Genomic DNA, 17,247 nt, shown 5'->3' on the forward strand with positions numbered 1-17,247 from the left:
CTGTGTTAACTAAATCCAACCATTTATAATACATTTTCTTTTTCTACATAATTTTTACAATATGGATTAATAGTTTTCAGCACTTTAATATCTAGAGTATGCCAAAATGTGGAGCTGGAAGCACAGTTCTCCAACCATTCCACATTTGGTATACTTTCTTATCATGTGCCTAGATTATTATGATCATACGGCTTCCTTCTGGATATGCCACACACCGTGTCCCCTGCAGTGGGGTTTTACCATAACCCCAAATTTCACTCTCATCTACGGAAGTCCCAAACTACAGGGACACAATATGGATCTTGTCAGAACACCTTTAATAGGCAATATCATCGTACTAAGCCTTACTACTACATGTCACATTTTGCTTCTATAGCATAACAGTCAGAGATTAGTAACTCAAGCACAGGCTGTAATGGATCTGCCAGACACAGCTTCTGTGTCGACGCCCGTGGGTAATCAGTCTGCACCTGCTCCTATGTCTGTGAGACTGACTCCATCTTCCACCACTCAGGATGGCAGGCTTAGGAGTGGGAGAGCCTATCACAGCCTGGCCAGACGGAGCTAGCTCCCGCCCACTGTCTATTTATACCTGCCTTTCCTGTTCCTCCTTTGCCTGTGATTCTGCTCTGCTTGTTTCTTGGCTCTGCTGCTGCTGCTGCTTGAACTAATGATCCTCTTCTTGTTATTGACCTTGGCTTACTGACCACTCTCCTGCTCAGCGTTTTGTACCTCGTGCACTCCTGGCTTGACTCGGCTCGTTCACTACTCTCGTTGCTCACGGTATCTCCGTGGGCATCTGCCCCGTTTCCCTAGCTTCTGTGTACCCTTGTCTGTTTGTATGTCGTGCACTTACTGAGCATAGGGACCGTCGCCCAGTTGTACCCCGTCGCCTAGGACGGGTTGTTGCAAGTAGGCAATGACTGAGTGGCGGGTAGATTAGGGCTCACCTGTGTGTCTCCCTACCCCATCATTACATAATCACAGGCCCATATACCTAGTCTACCCTGATCCCTGACAGAACTATGGACCCCCTTGAGACCCTGGCTCAGCAAATGCAGGGCCTCTCCCTACAGGTCCAAGCCCTGGCTCAGAGGGACAACCAGCATGATGCTACCCTGGTAGAGCCCCCCACCTCACCTCTTGAACCCCACCTCAAGTTGCCTGACCGGTTCTCAGGGGACCGGAAGACTTTTCTCTCCTTTCGGGAGAGTTGTAGGCTCTATTTTCGCTTAAAGCCCCACTCCTCAGGATCTGAGAGCCAGCGGGTGGGTATAATTATGTCCCGGCTCCAGGACCAGCCCCAAGAATGGGCCTTCTCTTTGGCTCCTGACGCCCCTGAACTTTCCTCCGTTGATCTTTTCTTTTCTGCTCTCGGGCTCATTTATGACGAGACTGACAAGACTGCCTTTGCCGAGAGTCAGCTGGTGACCATACATCAGGGCAAGAGACCCGTTGAGGAGTATTGTTCTGACTTTAGGAAGTGGTGTGTAGCTTCTCGGTGGAATGACCCTGCCTTGAGGTGCCAGTTTAGATTGGGTCTGTCGAGCGCCCTGAAAGACCTGCTAGTTAGCTATCCCTCTTCTGACTCCCTAGATCAGGTCATGGCTTTAGCGGTACGACTTGACTGACGTCTCAGGGAACGACGACTTGAAAGTTTTTGTGCCTTCTCCTCTGACTCCCCCATGATGCCTCCCGAGGTTCCGTTGCTTCGTTCTTCCACGGAAGACTCGGATGTACATATGCAACTCGGGGCCTCCGTGTCCACCCAACAACGTAGAGAGTTCCGCAGGAAGAATGGTCTCGGCTTCTACTGTGGGGATGACAAGCATCAAGTGAACAACTGTCCTAGACGTAAGAATAAGCAGACGGAAGAACTTCCGCGCTTAAGTGATCATCGGGGAGGTCACTTGGGCGCACAGGTATTTCCCGTATACATGAAACCTAATAAGATCTTGCTTCCCTTTCAGGTCTCTTTTGGTGGTAGGTCTGCTACCGGCAATGCCTTCGTGGATTCAGGGTCTTCTGCTAATATTATGTCTGTGGAATTTGCTATGTCTCTAGCTATGCCATTGATTGATTTGCCTAAACCTGTCCCGGTAGTGGGTATCGACTCCACTCCTCTTGCTAATGGTTATTTTACACAGCATACCCCTGTTTTTGAACTCCTTGTTGGCTCCATGCATTTGGAGCCAAAAAACCGTGCCAAACTGTGGTGCAGTTTTTCGACTGGAATGTCCGCTGTAAAAAACTGCAGCACTTAGCCTGCCTACTAGCAGGTCGGCCTCCTGGGATGACGTTTCATCACCGCAGAACGCTGCGATTGGCTGCAGCAGCGGTCACGTGGGATGAAGCGTCATCACAGGAGTCCGGCCCTCTGACGTCATACAGGCCGGCCTCCTGGGATGATGTTTCATCCCATGTGACTGCCGCTACAGACTTTGATTGGCTGCAGCAGTCACATGGGATGAAACGTCATCCCAGGAGGCTGGCCTGAAGGAAGAAACACAGACTCCTGGGTAAGTAAAATATATATATATTTTTGCAGAGTTTTGTAGTTCACTTAGTTCTCGCATTTTTTTTCTTTAGACGTTTCTGTAGTCCTGGTTTCTATATGGGACACATCATTTTCCCCACTCTACATCATAACATCTGTCATCTGTTTTCATTATTTATTTGTTTTTGTGATTAACTATTCCCCTAATAACATTCATAATTGGATCATTGCGTATTGCCATTGAAAGCTTCATGGTACACTGATTTGAGTGGGGTAGATTAACCATTTAAAAAATCAGATCTTTGATTTCCTAAAAACACAATCACATAATAGGTTTATGATTCTTAATTAGAAATCTCTTTTTTTTTTTTAAATAAATGCTTTGATGTTTTGTCTTCTAGGATGGCGAGTAATGCCAATGAAAGCACGGGTGATGGAGATGATGGGGATTATAATTTCAGCTTTAAAATGTTTACTAGCTGGGATTACTTAATAGGAAATCCAGAGACAGCAGATAACAAATTTGCATCCATAACTACCAGTTTTAAGGTAAAAACAAAAGTCTAATTAATTAATCTTGATTACTTGACATCAATACAGAACATAATTCACTTTACTTCATTAATGTAAATGAAGCCAATTCACTGTTTTAATCCATTTTTATTGCCAGTTTCTCTATTTTTCAGTTAAAATGTTTATGTGAATAGGAAAGTAATCAGGGATAAATGTATATTTTGGAACATCTTGAACAGAACAAGTATTTGGTTCATGAACGGCTTTGAAAGTTAAAATAGCAAAAATATGTTACTAAATTGGTTACCTTCTTTAGACAACCCATTGTAATATGCCCTTGGGGGCACAGCAGGTATTTACTGAATTCAATGGAAACTGATTGATTTCAATTAGCACCACGTGGTACTGCTAGACTAATAAGTATATGGGGCTGCCAGAAGGAGACCCCACCAATCTCAGGAAAGGTGGGGGCAAGATACCAAGACCACTCAAAAACAAGTGCATAGAATATTAAAAGCCTCCACATTAGAGATCAATTTATTATCTGTAGATGATCTATTGAAACATCTGGAAATGGTCTAGAGTAGTGGTATCAGACATTTAGCTGTGTCAAAACTAGAACAATGAATCAATAAAAAACCATGTCATTATCGCCGATGCTGTATCTTAGACCACTTTGACACGACAGTATTTTGGTCAGTATTTTGCATCAGTAATGGGAAGCCAAAATCAGGAGTGGAGCCTACACAGAGAAAATGTGTAATGGAAAGATTTGCACCTCATAGACCTTATAGTTCTATGAAGTGCCACAGTTCATTTTAAGACTATTAATATACAGTGAAGGAAATAAGTATTTGATCCCTTGCTGATTTTGTAAGTTTGCCCACTGTCAAAGACATGAGCAGTCTAGAATTTTTAGGCTAGGTTAATTTTACCAGTGAGAGATAGATTAGATTTAAAAAAAAAAAAACAGAAAATCACATTGTCAAAATTATATATATTTATTTGCATTGTGCACAGAGAAATAAGTATTTGATCCCTTTGGCAAACAAGACTTAATACTTGGTGGCAAAACCCTTGTTGGCAAGCACAGCAGTCAGACGTTTTTTGTAGTTGATGATGAGGTTTGCACACATGTTAGATGGAATTTTGGCCCACTCCTCTTTGCAGATCATCTGTAAATCATTAAGATTTCGAGGCTGTCGCTTGGCAACTCGGATCTTCAGCTCCCTCCATAAGTTTTCGATGGGATTAAGGTCTGGAGACTGGCTAGGCCACTCCATGACCTTAATGTGCTTCTTTTTGAGCCACTCCTTTGTTGCCTTGGCTGTATGTTTCGGGTCATTGTCGTGCTGGAAGACCCAGCCACGAGCCATTTTTAATGTCCTGGTGGAGGGAAGGAGGTTGTCACTCAGGATTTGACGGTACATGGCTCCATCCATTCTCCCTTTGATGCGGTGAAGTAGTCCTGTGCCCTTAGCAGAGAAACACCCACAAAACATAATGTTTCCACCTCCATGCTTGACAGTGGGGACGGTGTTCTTTGGGTCATAGGCAGCATTTCTCTTCCTCCAAACACGGCGAGTTGAGTTAATGCCAAAGAGCTAAATTTTAGTCTCATCTGACCACAGCACCTTCTCCCAATCACTCTCAGAATCATCCAGATGTTCATTTGCAAACTTCAGATGGGCCTGTACATGTGCCTTCTTGAGCAGGGGGACCTTGCGGGCACTGCAGGATTTTAATCCATTACGGCGTAATGTGTTACCAATGGTTTTCTTGGTGACTGTGGTCCCAGCTGCCTTGAGATCATTAACAAGTTCCCCCTGTGTAGTTTTCAGCTGAGCTCTCACCTTCCTCAGGATCAAGGATACCCCACGAGGTGAGATTTTGCATGGAGCCCCAGATCGATGTCGATTGACAGTCATTTTGTATGTCTTCCATTCTCTTACTATTGCACCAACAGTTGTCTCCTTCTCACCCAGCGTCTTACTTATGGTTTTGTAGCCCATTCCAGCCTTGTGCAGGTCTATGATCTTGTCCCTGACATCCTTAGAAAGCTCTTTGGTCTTGCCCATGTTGTAGAGGTTAGAGTCAGACTGATTAATTGAGTCTGTGTACAGGAGTCTTTTATACAGGTGACCATTTAAGACAGCTGTCTTTAATGCAGGCACCAAGTTGATTTGGAGCGTGTAACTGGTCTGGAGGAGGCTGAACTCTTTATGGTTGGTAGGGGATCAAATACTTATTTCTCTGTGCACAATGCAAATAAATATATATAATTTTGACAATGTGATTTTCTGTTTTTTTTTTTATATAATCTATCTCTCACTGTTAAAATTAACCTAGCCTAAAAATTCTAGACTGTTCATGACTTTGACAGTGGGCAAACTTACAAAATCAGCAAGGGATCAAATACTTATTTCCTCCACTGTATATATATAATTTTGACTATGTGATTTTCAGGTTTTTTTTTTATATATAATCTATCTCTCACTGGTAAAATTAACCTAGCCCAAAAATTCTAGACTGTTCATGTCTTTGACAGTGGGCAAACTTACAAAATCAGCAAGGGATCAAATACTTATTTCCTTCACTGTATATATATATATTAGTATGTGGACCCACTAGGACGTACTGCCGTAGCGGAGTAGTAGCTGGCTGAACAACAGTCCTAGTACAATAGTACCTTTAATAGTCCAGACAGTAATGGAGGCACGGCACAGATGAATTTGTAGACACCAGACGTGGTGTATATCAGCAGCCGTGCCTGGTGGCACAACACGAATCCAACAAGTTAAGTCACAGGAACAGATATAGCACGGGATGAACATGTTACAGATAGCAGGGCACGTGAACAAGGGGAACAGGATAACACTAAGGGACCATTTGCTAAGACTAACATGGGTAAACACAACAACGCTCAGGCAATGAGTGAAAGGGCAGAGCCTTTTCAATAGTTCAGGGTGATCATGGGATAATTACAGATCTTACTCATGTGTGTGCACTTGCCCCATAAGGCCGGACACGAGCGCACGCACCCTACAGGAACCAGTGCAGCGATGTGGAAGTGAGTGCCGGCGTGTCCCAGGAGGGAGATGCCGCCTGGCACTCACTCGTCCATGGCCGCGGCCGTCGTGGGGCAGGTAAGTACAACGGTCCGCGGCTGTAGACGTTACAATATTTAGTAATCAGCTATCGATTTTTCTAAAATGCAGTCTTTATTTAACAGTTTCAGCTTTGCATATGGGCATAAAAAAAATTGTGATCAAACAAAAGAACAAAACTGGACAATATAAAAACTTTTTGGCATCTACAAACTATAAGAAATTGTAAGTGGGGAAGAGGGGTGGGGGGAGGACCTCCAGCTCACCATTCGTTGTGTCTGGGAACAGACAGAGCCCGGATTCCCGCACGGCCAGCGGCAAACAACAGGAGAAAAAATTACCTAAAATTATTGGATGAAGGCTTCCAAGAAGGCATAATTACCAAAAAACAATACGATTATTTGGTTGTAAAGTTCCCAATTAGTCCAATGATGCATGCTCTCCCAAAGATCCATAAAATGGTACATCCCCCCCCCCATGCGTCCCATTGTATCGGGGATTGGATTTCTTACTGAGAGATTGTCAGAGTGGCTTTATTCACTCCTTCAGCCACTAGTATCCAGAGTTCCAGGTTACTTAAGGGACACAACTGATGTAGTACGTGCCCTCAATAACAGGGTTTGGGACCATGACTACACATGGTTAAGTTGTGATGTTGTATCAATCTACACCTGTATACCCCACAGTATCGCATCCAGAGCTCTCATTTTTCACCTACAAAAGTACAGCACATACACACCAAAATTGCAGTCTTTCTGTGTTCAGGTACTAGAATTTTTAATGACACATAACAATTTCCAGTTTGATGGAACATTTTACCTGCAACTAAAAGGAGTGTCAATGGGGGGCAAAGTTTTCACCCTCTCTAGCCAACCTTGTGATGAGCTGGTGGGTGGAATTCACCATTTTTACTATTGATAATCCATTTGGAAGTTATTTAGAATGGTTCTGAAGGTACATTGATGACCTCCTTATGATCTGGAAGGGTGACGTGTCAGTCATACCAGACTTCATTAAATATTTAAATAATAATATTTGTAATCTCAAATTCACCTATTCAATTGAAGTTGATACCATTTGCTTTTTAGATCTTGAATTACTAGCCACACCAAAAAACACTATTCAAACTAAAACATACCGAAAACCAACCTCAGGAAACACTATCTTACATGCCAAAAGCAGTCACCCAAAGCACACTATTTCATCTATACCTGTAGGAGAGACGGTTAGGGCAAAAAGGAACTGCAATCAAACACACAACTTCCAAAAAGAACAAACACAGATTTGTCAGAGATTACGTAACAGGGGATACCAACAGCGGACCCTAGATAGGGCTGTGGCAATAGTGGATACCAAACCAAGGGAACAGTTACTCTATAAAAATAGGAATAAAAACAACCACAAAAATGAAAATTCCAATAACCGAACTGGATCACAACAAAGTGACAATTCTGACAGGCCAACTCTAGTGCTAGAATAAAGTAACCGATTTACAAAGATCAAAAACATCATACAGAGATACCTTCCCATCCTCTATGAAGATGATAAGCTAAATAAAATCTTAAAGGATGGGTGCCGCATAGTCTCACGGAGGGCACCTACATTAGGGAATACACTATCTCCCTCCTTATTTTCATCACATACAATTAAACCTACCTGGCTACAACAAAAAGGCTTTTTTAAATGTGGTTCACACCCCTGCAGGACATGCTGTTTTGCCCAACCTACTAAAAATTTCCAGGATTCAGAAGGGGCTAACAGTTTCCCAATTAAATCTTACATCAATTGCAACACTGACCACGTCACATACATCATTGAATACACAGAGTGCAACCTCAAGTACGTGGGCTGCACAACGAGAAAATTAAAAATTAGGGTCCTGGAACATTTAGGGTACATTAGAAACCCGAACATTATCGGCATCTCGAATGTGGCCAGACATTTTGTTACAAATCATAATCGGTCCATCAAAACATTCAAAATATATGCCATCGAAAAGGTGACATGTCCCATACGAGGTGGAAATAAGAAACAACTCTTATTAGACAGAGAAGCATTTTGGATCTTTAGGTTAAAAACTAGATTCCCCAATGGTCTAAATTTAAGACGAGAACTCATGTTCCACTATTAATTTAAATACACTTATTACAGTACATAGTCTTTGAAAATTTTTATTATATTTCCCTTTTGTCTACAACTAATTAATATATGCCCGTTTCGAATCACACATTTACTACATTATATGCATTCATCTCTATCAATGCTGATATCTTTCAGCTAGTTGAATTCACGTATTCTAAGATTATCAAAGAAATTCAAGCCAGTACTGTATACATGTTTTACTGTTTCTTTGTATATTTAGTGTAAATATCATACAAAATAGAGTTTCAATGGGCATTTGTTCTGTATGTTTATACTGTGGATCATTAACTATTATCCATCATTTATATTACATTGTGTTTCATAAACCATTATACGTAATATATTTCATTCCAAATTATGCCAATATATGCAATATCATTCATTGTACTGCCTATGTAATAACTGAGACATAGTTGTTCATGAACTATTTTACCCTTTACGTTTGCTGCTTGAGTCTAATAATCATACTTCATGTTTTTACTTCTGTTTTTAATCTTTGTTTCTCTTCTATTTTATTGTTAATTTTCCCAGCCTATTTCTGCAGGTACTCTGAGTTCACATCTTGCTCCTTTTTCCTACGGTATATATCTCAATTACTAATTTCCTAATCAACAATCAATAATACACATAAGACAACCCATATCTAAATCTCCTAAAAACTAGGGAGTAAAAATTTCCCCTCAATTCAATCCCAATTGAAAGAACATTATTGTCCTGGGTTCATTCACAATTATGATCTAGCGATAATTATCAGTTCACACATTGAATTTATAGTTAGGGAATGCATGATTTAATTTAAACATCCGAACGAATTTCGTTAGTAATAATATTATTCTCACACCTCATACTATTCTCAAGCTTCAAATCACTTTACTCTTACAAGTATATACAATAAACAAATAACAATCACTGGCTTTTCTGAGTCTTTGACCCCTGGAGACACAGCTGATTTATAATTTTCTCTCTGAAGATTCAATTTAAACATTCAAACGAATTTCGTTAGAACAAATATTATCACATTTTTCACTGTTATTTAGCTCTAAAATAGTTAATCCTTACAATTATATACAATACATAAATAACAACCGCTAGTACATTTACCGGCTTTCTGACTCTTTGACCTCTGGAGACACAGCTGATGAGTAATTGTCTCTTTGAACAGACAATTTTTGCGCTGTTTACTATGTATATACACTGTCACATTATTATGACCACATCCTACTTTTGACGTCGGCAGCGCGTAGCCCATAAAGGAAGTAATGTGTCGTGGGCTGGCATGGTGGGTATATAAAGTGTGCGATAGGCTTTCTGAACACATATCACTCATTTTTGCCATGGGAGGCGATTTATCAGAGTTGCAAAAATGGATGATTATTGGCTTTCGGGCCAAGGGTGGCAGTATTTCTCAAACAACGCAGTTTGTGAACTGTTCGTGTGCTGCTTTGGAGAAAGTGTATCGTGAGTGGACAAAGGGCAACCTTGGGAATAATCGACGTGGAAACTGCGGGAGCACCACGTGCCATTGATGTGAGAGGTAAATGTCGGCTACGAAGGTGGTCGAGGCCCAGACAACATGTTAAGGTGGAGCAACTCACCGTGAAAATAAACCAGGGGGCTACCAGACGTGTGTCTAAAACAACAGTTCAGCGAACCCTACTGCGTATGGGACCCTGAAGAAGACCGATGGTGACTGCTCCTATGCTAACAATGAAAAATAGGCTTGCATCAGGAAAAAAAAGGCTTTCATTTGCATGGCAGTATCGGAATTGGCAAAGTGTTGCCTTCTCCGATGATTGGAAAGGGTTGCCTTCTCCGATGAGTCATGTTTTCTGCTTCATCGGGAGGATGGACGTTGGCGTGTCAGGCGAAATACATCAGAGAACTAACACTTTGCAACCATTGCTGGAATTACACAAGCTGGTGGCGACAGTGTTATGGTCTAGAGAAATTTTTCATGGCATTCTCTGGGAATGGCACTCTGTACCGATGTGGAAGGCACTCTGAACTGATTTGGCTATGAATCCAGCCTTGCAGATTCACATCCACTAATACATGCTGTTTGTCTTCCCTGGGGCAGATGGAATCTTCCAGCAAGAAAATGCAACATGTCACATGGCTAGAAATGTCTGACAGTGGTTGGAAGAGCACGACCAAGACTTCCAAGTACTTCTTTGGCCCATAATTTGCCAGACTTGAACCCAAATGAGCATCTGTGGGACCACCTCGATCATCTTGTTCGCTCTATGGATTGTCCCCCATCCACCCTCCAGCAAATGTGGAATGGACTGCAGTCAGCATGGCTCCAGATACCTGAGACAACCTACCAGGACCTTATTGAGTCACTCCCAGCCCGTCTAGCTGCTGTCCGTGCTGCAGACAGCGGTTACTCTGGATATTAGCTGGTGGTCATAATAATGGGACTCGACTGTGTAAATAACGACTGCTGTTTCAACTCATTCTTCCCCATGTGAATGTATGTCATGAAGCATCCACGACATACACCTATGGTATGGAGCCCTAATGGGTTAAAGGTTAACCCTAAAAAAAATGCTGTCAAAGCCCAACTTGATAGCTATTATAATATCATATGTAACATCTGGATCTTTTTCATTTCTCTATTGCGGCATGATGACTCTGAAGGAGACTAGATATATACCTGGGAGAAAATAAGGCTATGGGTTAGATCAGGAAAGGGGGAGCTTAGGTGGGATGCAGGATATGTCAGGTATAAAGGCCACATAAAACTACATTGAAAATGTCCACTCTTTGTGCATAATATGATATTGAGAGTTGTTGAATGTATTATAAAAGTCTGAAGAGAAGGTTCTATGATTTTGTAGAAGAATCAACCGAAGTGCACTAAACCCACCAGCATTCCCTGTAAGTTTTCCATTCTGGAAAGGGTTAAAACAGGACACAATGAACCCCACTATGTATTGACATAATTAGAGGAAGCCTCTTGGGTAACTGTCATTGGGTCTTTTATTCTTTGGATATTGTATATTTCTTAACAACAGCCCTCCTAACATGTCTGTTTTAGTAACTGTATTCCTCACGAAACATGAATTCTGGAGGATCTATTCTTAGACCTCTATGTTGTGCCGTTCCTCTGTTATTCCTTCTGTAAATTTATGAATGAATTGACAACTGTGTGTTAACGTTCTCCTTGTTAATGGGGCATGTTCCTACATAGCCTGACACTGTCAAATCAAAGCGGTCAGCTTCAGATTGCATAGGGACATATCCTGACAATCAGTTGTCAGTTTATTCATACATTTCCAGGAGGAATTACAGAGGAACAGCACAACACAGTGAACTAAGAAAAGATGCACCAGAATTGTTTTTTTTTTATCTGGAACATAAATATTTACTAATATAGACAAGTCAGGAGAGCTGACCAGGCCTTTTTAAACCAATTTAAAATGGAAAAGGATAAATGGGCAACATTGTTAAATGATAAAATATATATATTGTGAGTTATTGTTGTAAGTATTAAGTGAAAATATTTTTACATAAATGGTATACAGTGAGTCTTGTTAGATTTGCCTGACCTACATGACACTGCCAACTAATCTCACATTCAGATTTATTTTGGGTACAGAGTTTAGAGGTCTTGCTACTTTGCAGTATGATAATAGAGACATACAGTAATATATTATAACATACTGTTAAGAGTTATATTGTTAGGATCCAAGCAATGTGCTTAATCCTATTATAGGGATTTTTTTTTTATTTGAAATTTGTTGACACATAATATGTTGCTTCATATTCACTTCAAGAGCTAATGATTGTCTGTACTTTGTGTTCTTTCCTTCAGGAATCTATTGTAGACGAAGAGGAAAGCAATAAGGATGAAAACATTCATCTTACTAGATTCCTCCGGGTCCTGGCCAATCTAATGATAATATGTTGCTTGTGCGGGAGTGGTTATCTTATCTACTTTGTTGTTAAACGCTCACAGACATTTTCCAAGATGCAGAATGTTGGCTGGTATGAAAGAAATGAGGTAATAAAATGTTTTCTACAATAAGCTGCTATGATAATTATAAGTAGTCTTCTTAATTTCTACTGTCATAATGGCTGCCTGAAGCTGGTACTAGGAGTTCACTGCATACAAATTTAGACAGCGCCCATTGAGTTACTAGCTGTATGAATCTATATGCCATAAGCTCCTCCTAGTGGTGGCTGTATGCACCCAAAATTATGTCATTAATCAAGTCAGAAAAACAGCGCTCCTTTAGACCTAAAAACAAAATGGTGAATAATTTTAATAAAGACTTAGTACATTTAGCAGAGCTGTCAATAGGGAGAGGTTCCCATTTTGAGTTTTGGGGCACCATGATTTTCATGTTACAAAATATGTGTTAAATAACATGCTGTGTGTATACAGTATATGTAGAAAATTTACTTAAGTGAAATGTTAATTTCCTGGAGTCTGTAGGCAGCACAACCATAGGGGTTAAATTCAATTGACTGCCGATAGAAGAGACAGGGTTAATTAGCAGTACATGCAAACAATTAAGCAATTACTAGAAACCCATATTAAGGATCCAGCAGGAGTATCAAGTTGCATAGTTTTGAGCAGTAGACACTTTAGAGAGGGAATATTGCGTTGCCTATGGACTCCAGGAAATGAAAATTTCATGTAAGTAAGTTTTCTACTTCCTGTTCATCCTATAGCAGCACATACATAGGGGACTCACAAAGCAATATTCAGGGACGGGAAGATGTACCGTATTTATCAGACTATAAGACTCAGTTTTTAGCACAAATAAATCTTGCTAAAAAGTCCCTGCATCTTATAGTCAGTAGTCAAGGGACCCGGCAGTGCCGGGCCCCCTGACAGCTTCTTACTTAACCTCTTCCCGACCCATGATGTTCCGGCACATCATGGAACGAGGAGGGATGATATTTGGAGCGGGCTCACGCGCTGAGCCCGCTCCATGCACTGCAGGTGTCAGCTGTGTTTTACAGCTGACACGCTGTTTTAAAGGCCAGCAACAGCGATGGCGCTGTTCCTGGTCGTTTAACTAGTTAAATGCCGCGGTCAATAGCGACCGCGGCATTTACAGGGGTCTTCCCATGAAGGACATTTTTTACATACACACAGGATATTTAATAAATGTTAGATAGATTCGGGTCCCACCTCTGGTACCCGCACCTATCTCTAGAACGGGGCCCTCTAAGCCCCATACTATCTTATTCGGCTCCACTGTCTCCCGACCACTTCCTGGTTAGGTGGTCAGTAGTTACGCAAACAGCCGAGAGCTCACTGAGCTGCGCTGTTTCTGTATCTCCCAGAAGTGAATGGGAGTTACGTAAACAGCATAGCACAGCGAGATACGCTGTTTCCGGAACTCGGTAGCTACGAAAACAGCGTACATGGTCGAGTTAAGGAGACAGCATAACTCGCTGAGCTACGCTGTTTCCGTAACTCCCATAGAGCTGAATAGTAGTTACGGAAACAGCGTAGCCTGCTACGCTGCTTCTGTAACTGCCATTCACTACTATGGGAGTTACGGAAACAGTGTAGCTCAGCGAGTTACGCTGTTTCCGTAACTCATCCATGTATTGCAATGTATTGTACCAGCGATCTAATGATCACTGGTTCAAGTCCCCTAGGGGAACTAATAAAATGTGTAAAAAAAAAGTTACATCAATTCTCATGAGTGCAAAACAATATTAAAAGTTAAAAAAATAACCCTTTTCAGATTTTTCCTCAAGCACAATGTGAAAAATAAAAAAATGAGTATTGTTGCATCCGTAAAAGTCCAAGCTATTACAATATAGCATTATTTGACTCGCACGCTGAACGGCGTAAAAAAAAAAGTTAAACTCCAGAATCTTTGTTTTTTGGTCACCACAGCGCTAAAAAGAATGAAATAAAAAGTGATTAAAAAAATCATATGTACCTAAAAATGGTGCTAATAAAAACTATAGCTCGTCCCGCAAAAAAAAGGCCCTCACACCACTCAAACGATGAAAAAATATAAAAGTTATGGCTCTCAGAATGTGGTCAAACTGAACACATTTTTTTTCTTAACATAGTTTTTTCTTCGTAAAAGTAGTAAAGCGTCTTATAGTCAGGTGCATCTTATAGTCCAAAAAATACGGTAGTAGAACTGATTTGTCAAAGTCTGAACCCTCTACAGATAGCAAATCTAGACGGTAATGTTTCACAAAGGTTTAAGGTGAGGACCACGTTGCAGCTTTGCATATTTGATCCAGAGACACGTAGGAGCTTTCTGCCCATGAGGCTGCTGTCGATCTTGTAGAATGGGCTCTCACATGTAATGGCGAATCTTGGCCTTCTAAGAAATAGAATTCTTTAATAGTAGTTTTAAGCCACCTTGCTAAAGTGGATCTACTTGTCCTTTTCCCCTTGAGCCTTGAAATTGCAAAAATAAGCCTTCTGACTGTCTGAAGGTTTGAGACATCTGAAGGTAAATCAGAATGGCCCTCTTTACATCCAGAAGATGCAAATCCGCAGAAGTATCCTGTTAAGAAATGACCGGAAGGAAAATCTCTTGATTTCTATAGTATACTAAGGGTACCTTAGGTAGCAACCTTGGCGTGGTCCTAAGAACGACGGTCTCAGGTAAAATCCTCAAATATGGTTCTTTAGAGAACAGAGCTTGTAGTTCACTTATTCTTCTGGCAGAAGTGATTAAATACCTTCTTCCTGGTAGCAAAGACATATTTTTTAGAGAAGCTTCTTGTAGAGGTTCAAAGTGGGCTGAGCACAAATGTTTCAGAACTATAGGCAAGTCCCAAGATGACAAAGTATTGTGAAATGTTGGTCTTATCTTATTAATTCCTTTCATGAACTTAGTTACTAAAGGTTTATGAGAGAAGATACCTTCTGAAGGGCATTAATCGTGGTTATATGTTCTTTCAAAGTATTTGACTTCAGTCCCCTTTCATGACCTTCTTGAAGGAACTGTAGAAGTGATGACACCTCCCTTGGAGATTTGGGATTTGTGATACACCAGGAGGAGAATATAGAAAAAATTCTATAGTAGACTCTTCAGGTGCTGGGTTTCCTCGATACCAGAAGGGTACCTACAACCTCATCAGAGAGACCCTTAGCTTTTAGGGAGACCCGCTCAGTCTCCATGCCGCCAGATGTACAGTGAAGGAAATAAGTATTTGATCCCTTGCTGGTTTTGTAAGTTTGCCCACTGTCAAAGACATGAACAGTCTAAAATTTTTAGGCTAGGTTAATTTTACCAGTGAGAGATAGATTATATTTAAAAAAAAAACAGAAAATCACATTGTCAAAATTATATATATTTATTTGCATTGTGCACAGAGAAATAAGTATTTGATCCCTTTGGCAAACAAGACTTAATACTTGGTGGCAAAACCCTTGTTGGCAAGCACAGCAGTCAGACATTTTTTGTTGCTGATGATGAGGTTTGCACACATGTTAGATGGAATTTTGCCTCTTTGCAGATCATCTGTAAATCATTAAGATTTCGAGGCTGTCACTTGGCAACTTGGATCTTCAGCTCCCTCCATAAGTTTTCGATGGGATTAAGGTCTGGAGATTGGCTAGGCCACTCCATGACCTTAATGTGCTTCTTTTTGAGCCACTCCTTTGTTGCCTTGGCTGTATGTTTCGGGTCATTGTCGTGCTGGAAGACCCAGCCACGAGCCATTTTTTTATGTCCTGGTGGAGGGAAGGAGGTTGTCACTTAGGATTTGACGGTACATGGCTCCATCCATTCTCCCATTGATGCGGTGAAGTAGTCCTGTGCCCATAGCAGAGAAACACCCCCAAAACATAATGTTTCCACCTCCATGCTTGACAGTGGGGACGGTGTTCTTTGGGTCATAGGCATCATTTCTCTTCCTCCAAACACGGCGAGTTGAGTTAATGCCAAAGAGCTCAATTTTAGTCTCATCTGACCACAGCACCTTCTCCCAATCACTCTCAGAATCATCCAGATGTTCATTTGCAAACTTCAGATGGGCCTTTACATGTGTCTTCTTGAGCAGGGGGACCTTGCGGGCACTGCAGGATTTTAATCCATTACGGCGTAATGTGTTACCAATGGTTTTCTTGTTGACTGTGGTCCCAGCTGCCTTGAGATCATTAACAAGTTCCCCCCGTGTAGTTTTCGGCTGAGCTCTCACCTTCCTCAGGATCAAGGATACCCCACGAGGTGATATTTTGCATGGAGCCCCAGATCGATGTCGATTGACAGTCATTTTGTATGTCTTCCATTGTCTTACTATTGCACCAACAGTTGTCTCCTTCTCACCCAGCGTCTTACTTATGGTTTTGTAGCCCATTCCAGCCTTGTGCAGGTCTATGATCTTGTCCCTGACATCCTTAGAAAGCTCTTTGGTCTTGCCCATGTTGTAGAGGTTAGAGTCAGACTGATTAATTGAGTCTGTGGACAGGAGTCTTTTATACAGGTGACCATTTAAGACAGCTGTCTTTAATGCAGGCACCAAGTTGATTTGGAGCGTGTAACTGGTCTGGAGGAGGCTGAACTCTTAATGGTTGGTAGGGGATCGAATACTTATTTCTCTGTGCACAATGCAAATAAATATATATAATTTTAACTATGTGATTATGAACTATTTTTTTATGTAATCTATCTCTCACTGGTAAAATTAACCTAGCCTAAAAATTCTAGGCTGTTTATGACTTTGACAGTGGGCAAACTTACAAAATCAGCAAGGGATCAAATACTTATTTCCTTCACTGTAGGTAAGCTGGATCTGGGTGATAGAATCCCTTCTGAAGTAGCAATTCCTCTCTCAGCGGAAGTTTCCACAATCTGCCTCTCGATCATTCTAATGCAATAGGAAACCAGGCCCTCCTGGGCCAATGTGGAAGGATGGCAATGGCTTCTGCACTCTCGTCGCAGATTTTCTTCAGTACCCGGGAAATAAGAGGGATTGGAGGGAAGACATATATCAAGACCTTCTCCCATGATATGGACAGACAGTCTATAGCTACAGGATGGACCTTCC

The 17,247-nt window shown here is 41.3% G+C and overlaps 1 protein-coding gene across 1 annotated transcript in view; it reads left to right on the plus strand.

Annotated features, from left to right (window-relative positions):
- TMC2 (transmembrane channel like 2) overlaps positions 1-17,247 on the plus strand; it is a 189,441-nt gene that overhangs the window by 85,448 nt on the left and 86,746 nt on the right. The window contains exons 10-11 of the mRNA XM_075828240.1: positions 2,899-3,046; positions 12,077-12,265. Coding sequence (XP_075684355.1) covers positions 2,899-3,046; positions 12,077-12,265 — 337 coding nt within the window. The remainder of the gene's footprint in view (positions 1-2,898; positions 3,047-12,076; positions 12,266-17,247) is intronic.

This window comes from Rhinoderma darwinii, chromosome 5 (assembly GCF_050947455.1).
Source record: "Rhinoderma darwinii isolate aRhiDar2 chromosome 5, aRhiDar2.hap1, whole genome shotgun sequence".
Taxonomy (NCBI): domain Eukaryota; kingdom Metazoa; phylum Chordata; class Amphibia; order Anura; family Rhinodermatidae; genus Rhinoderma; species Rhinoderma darwinii.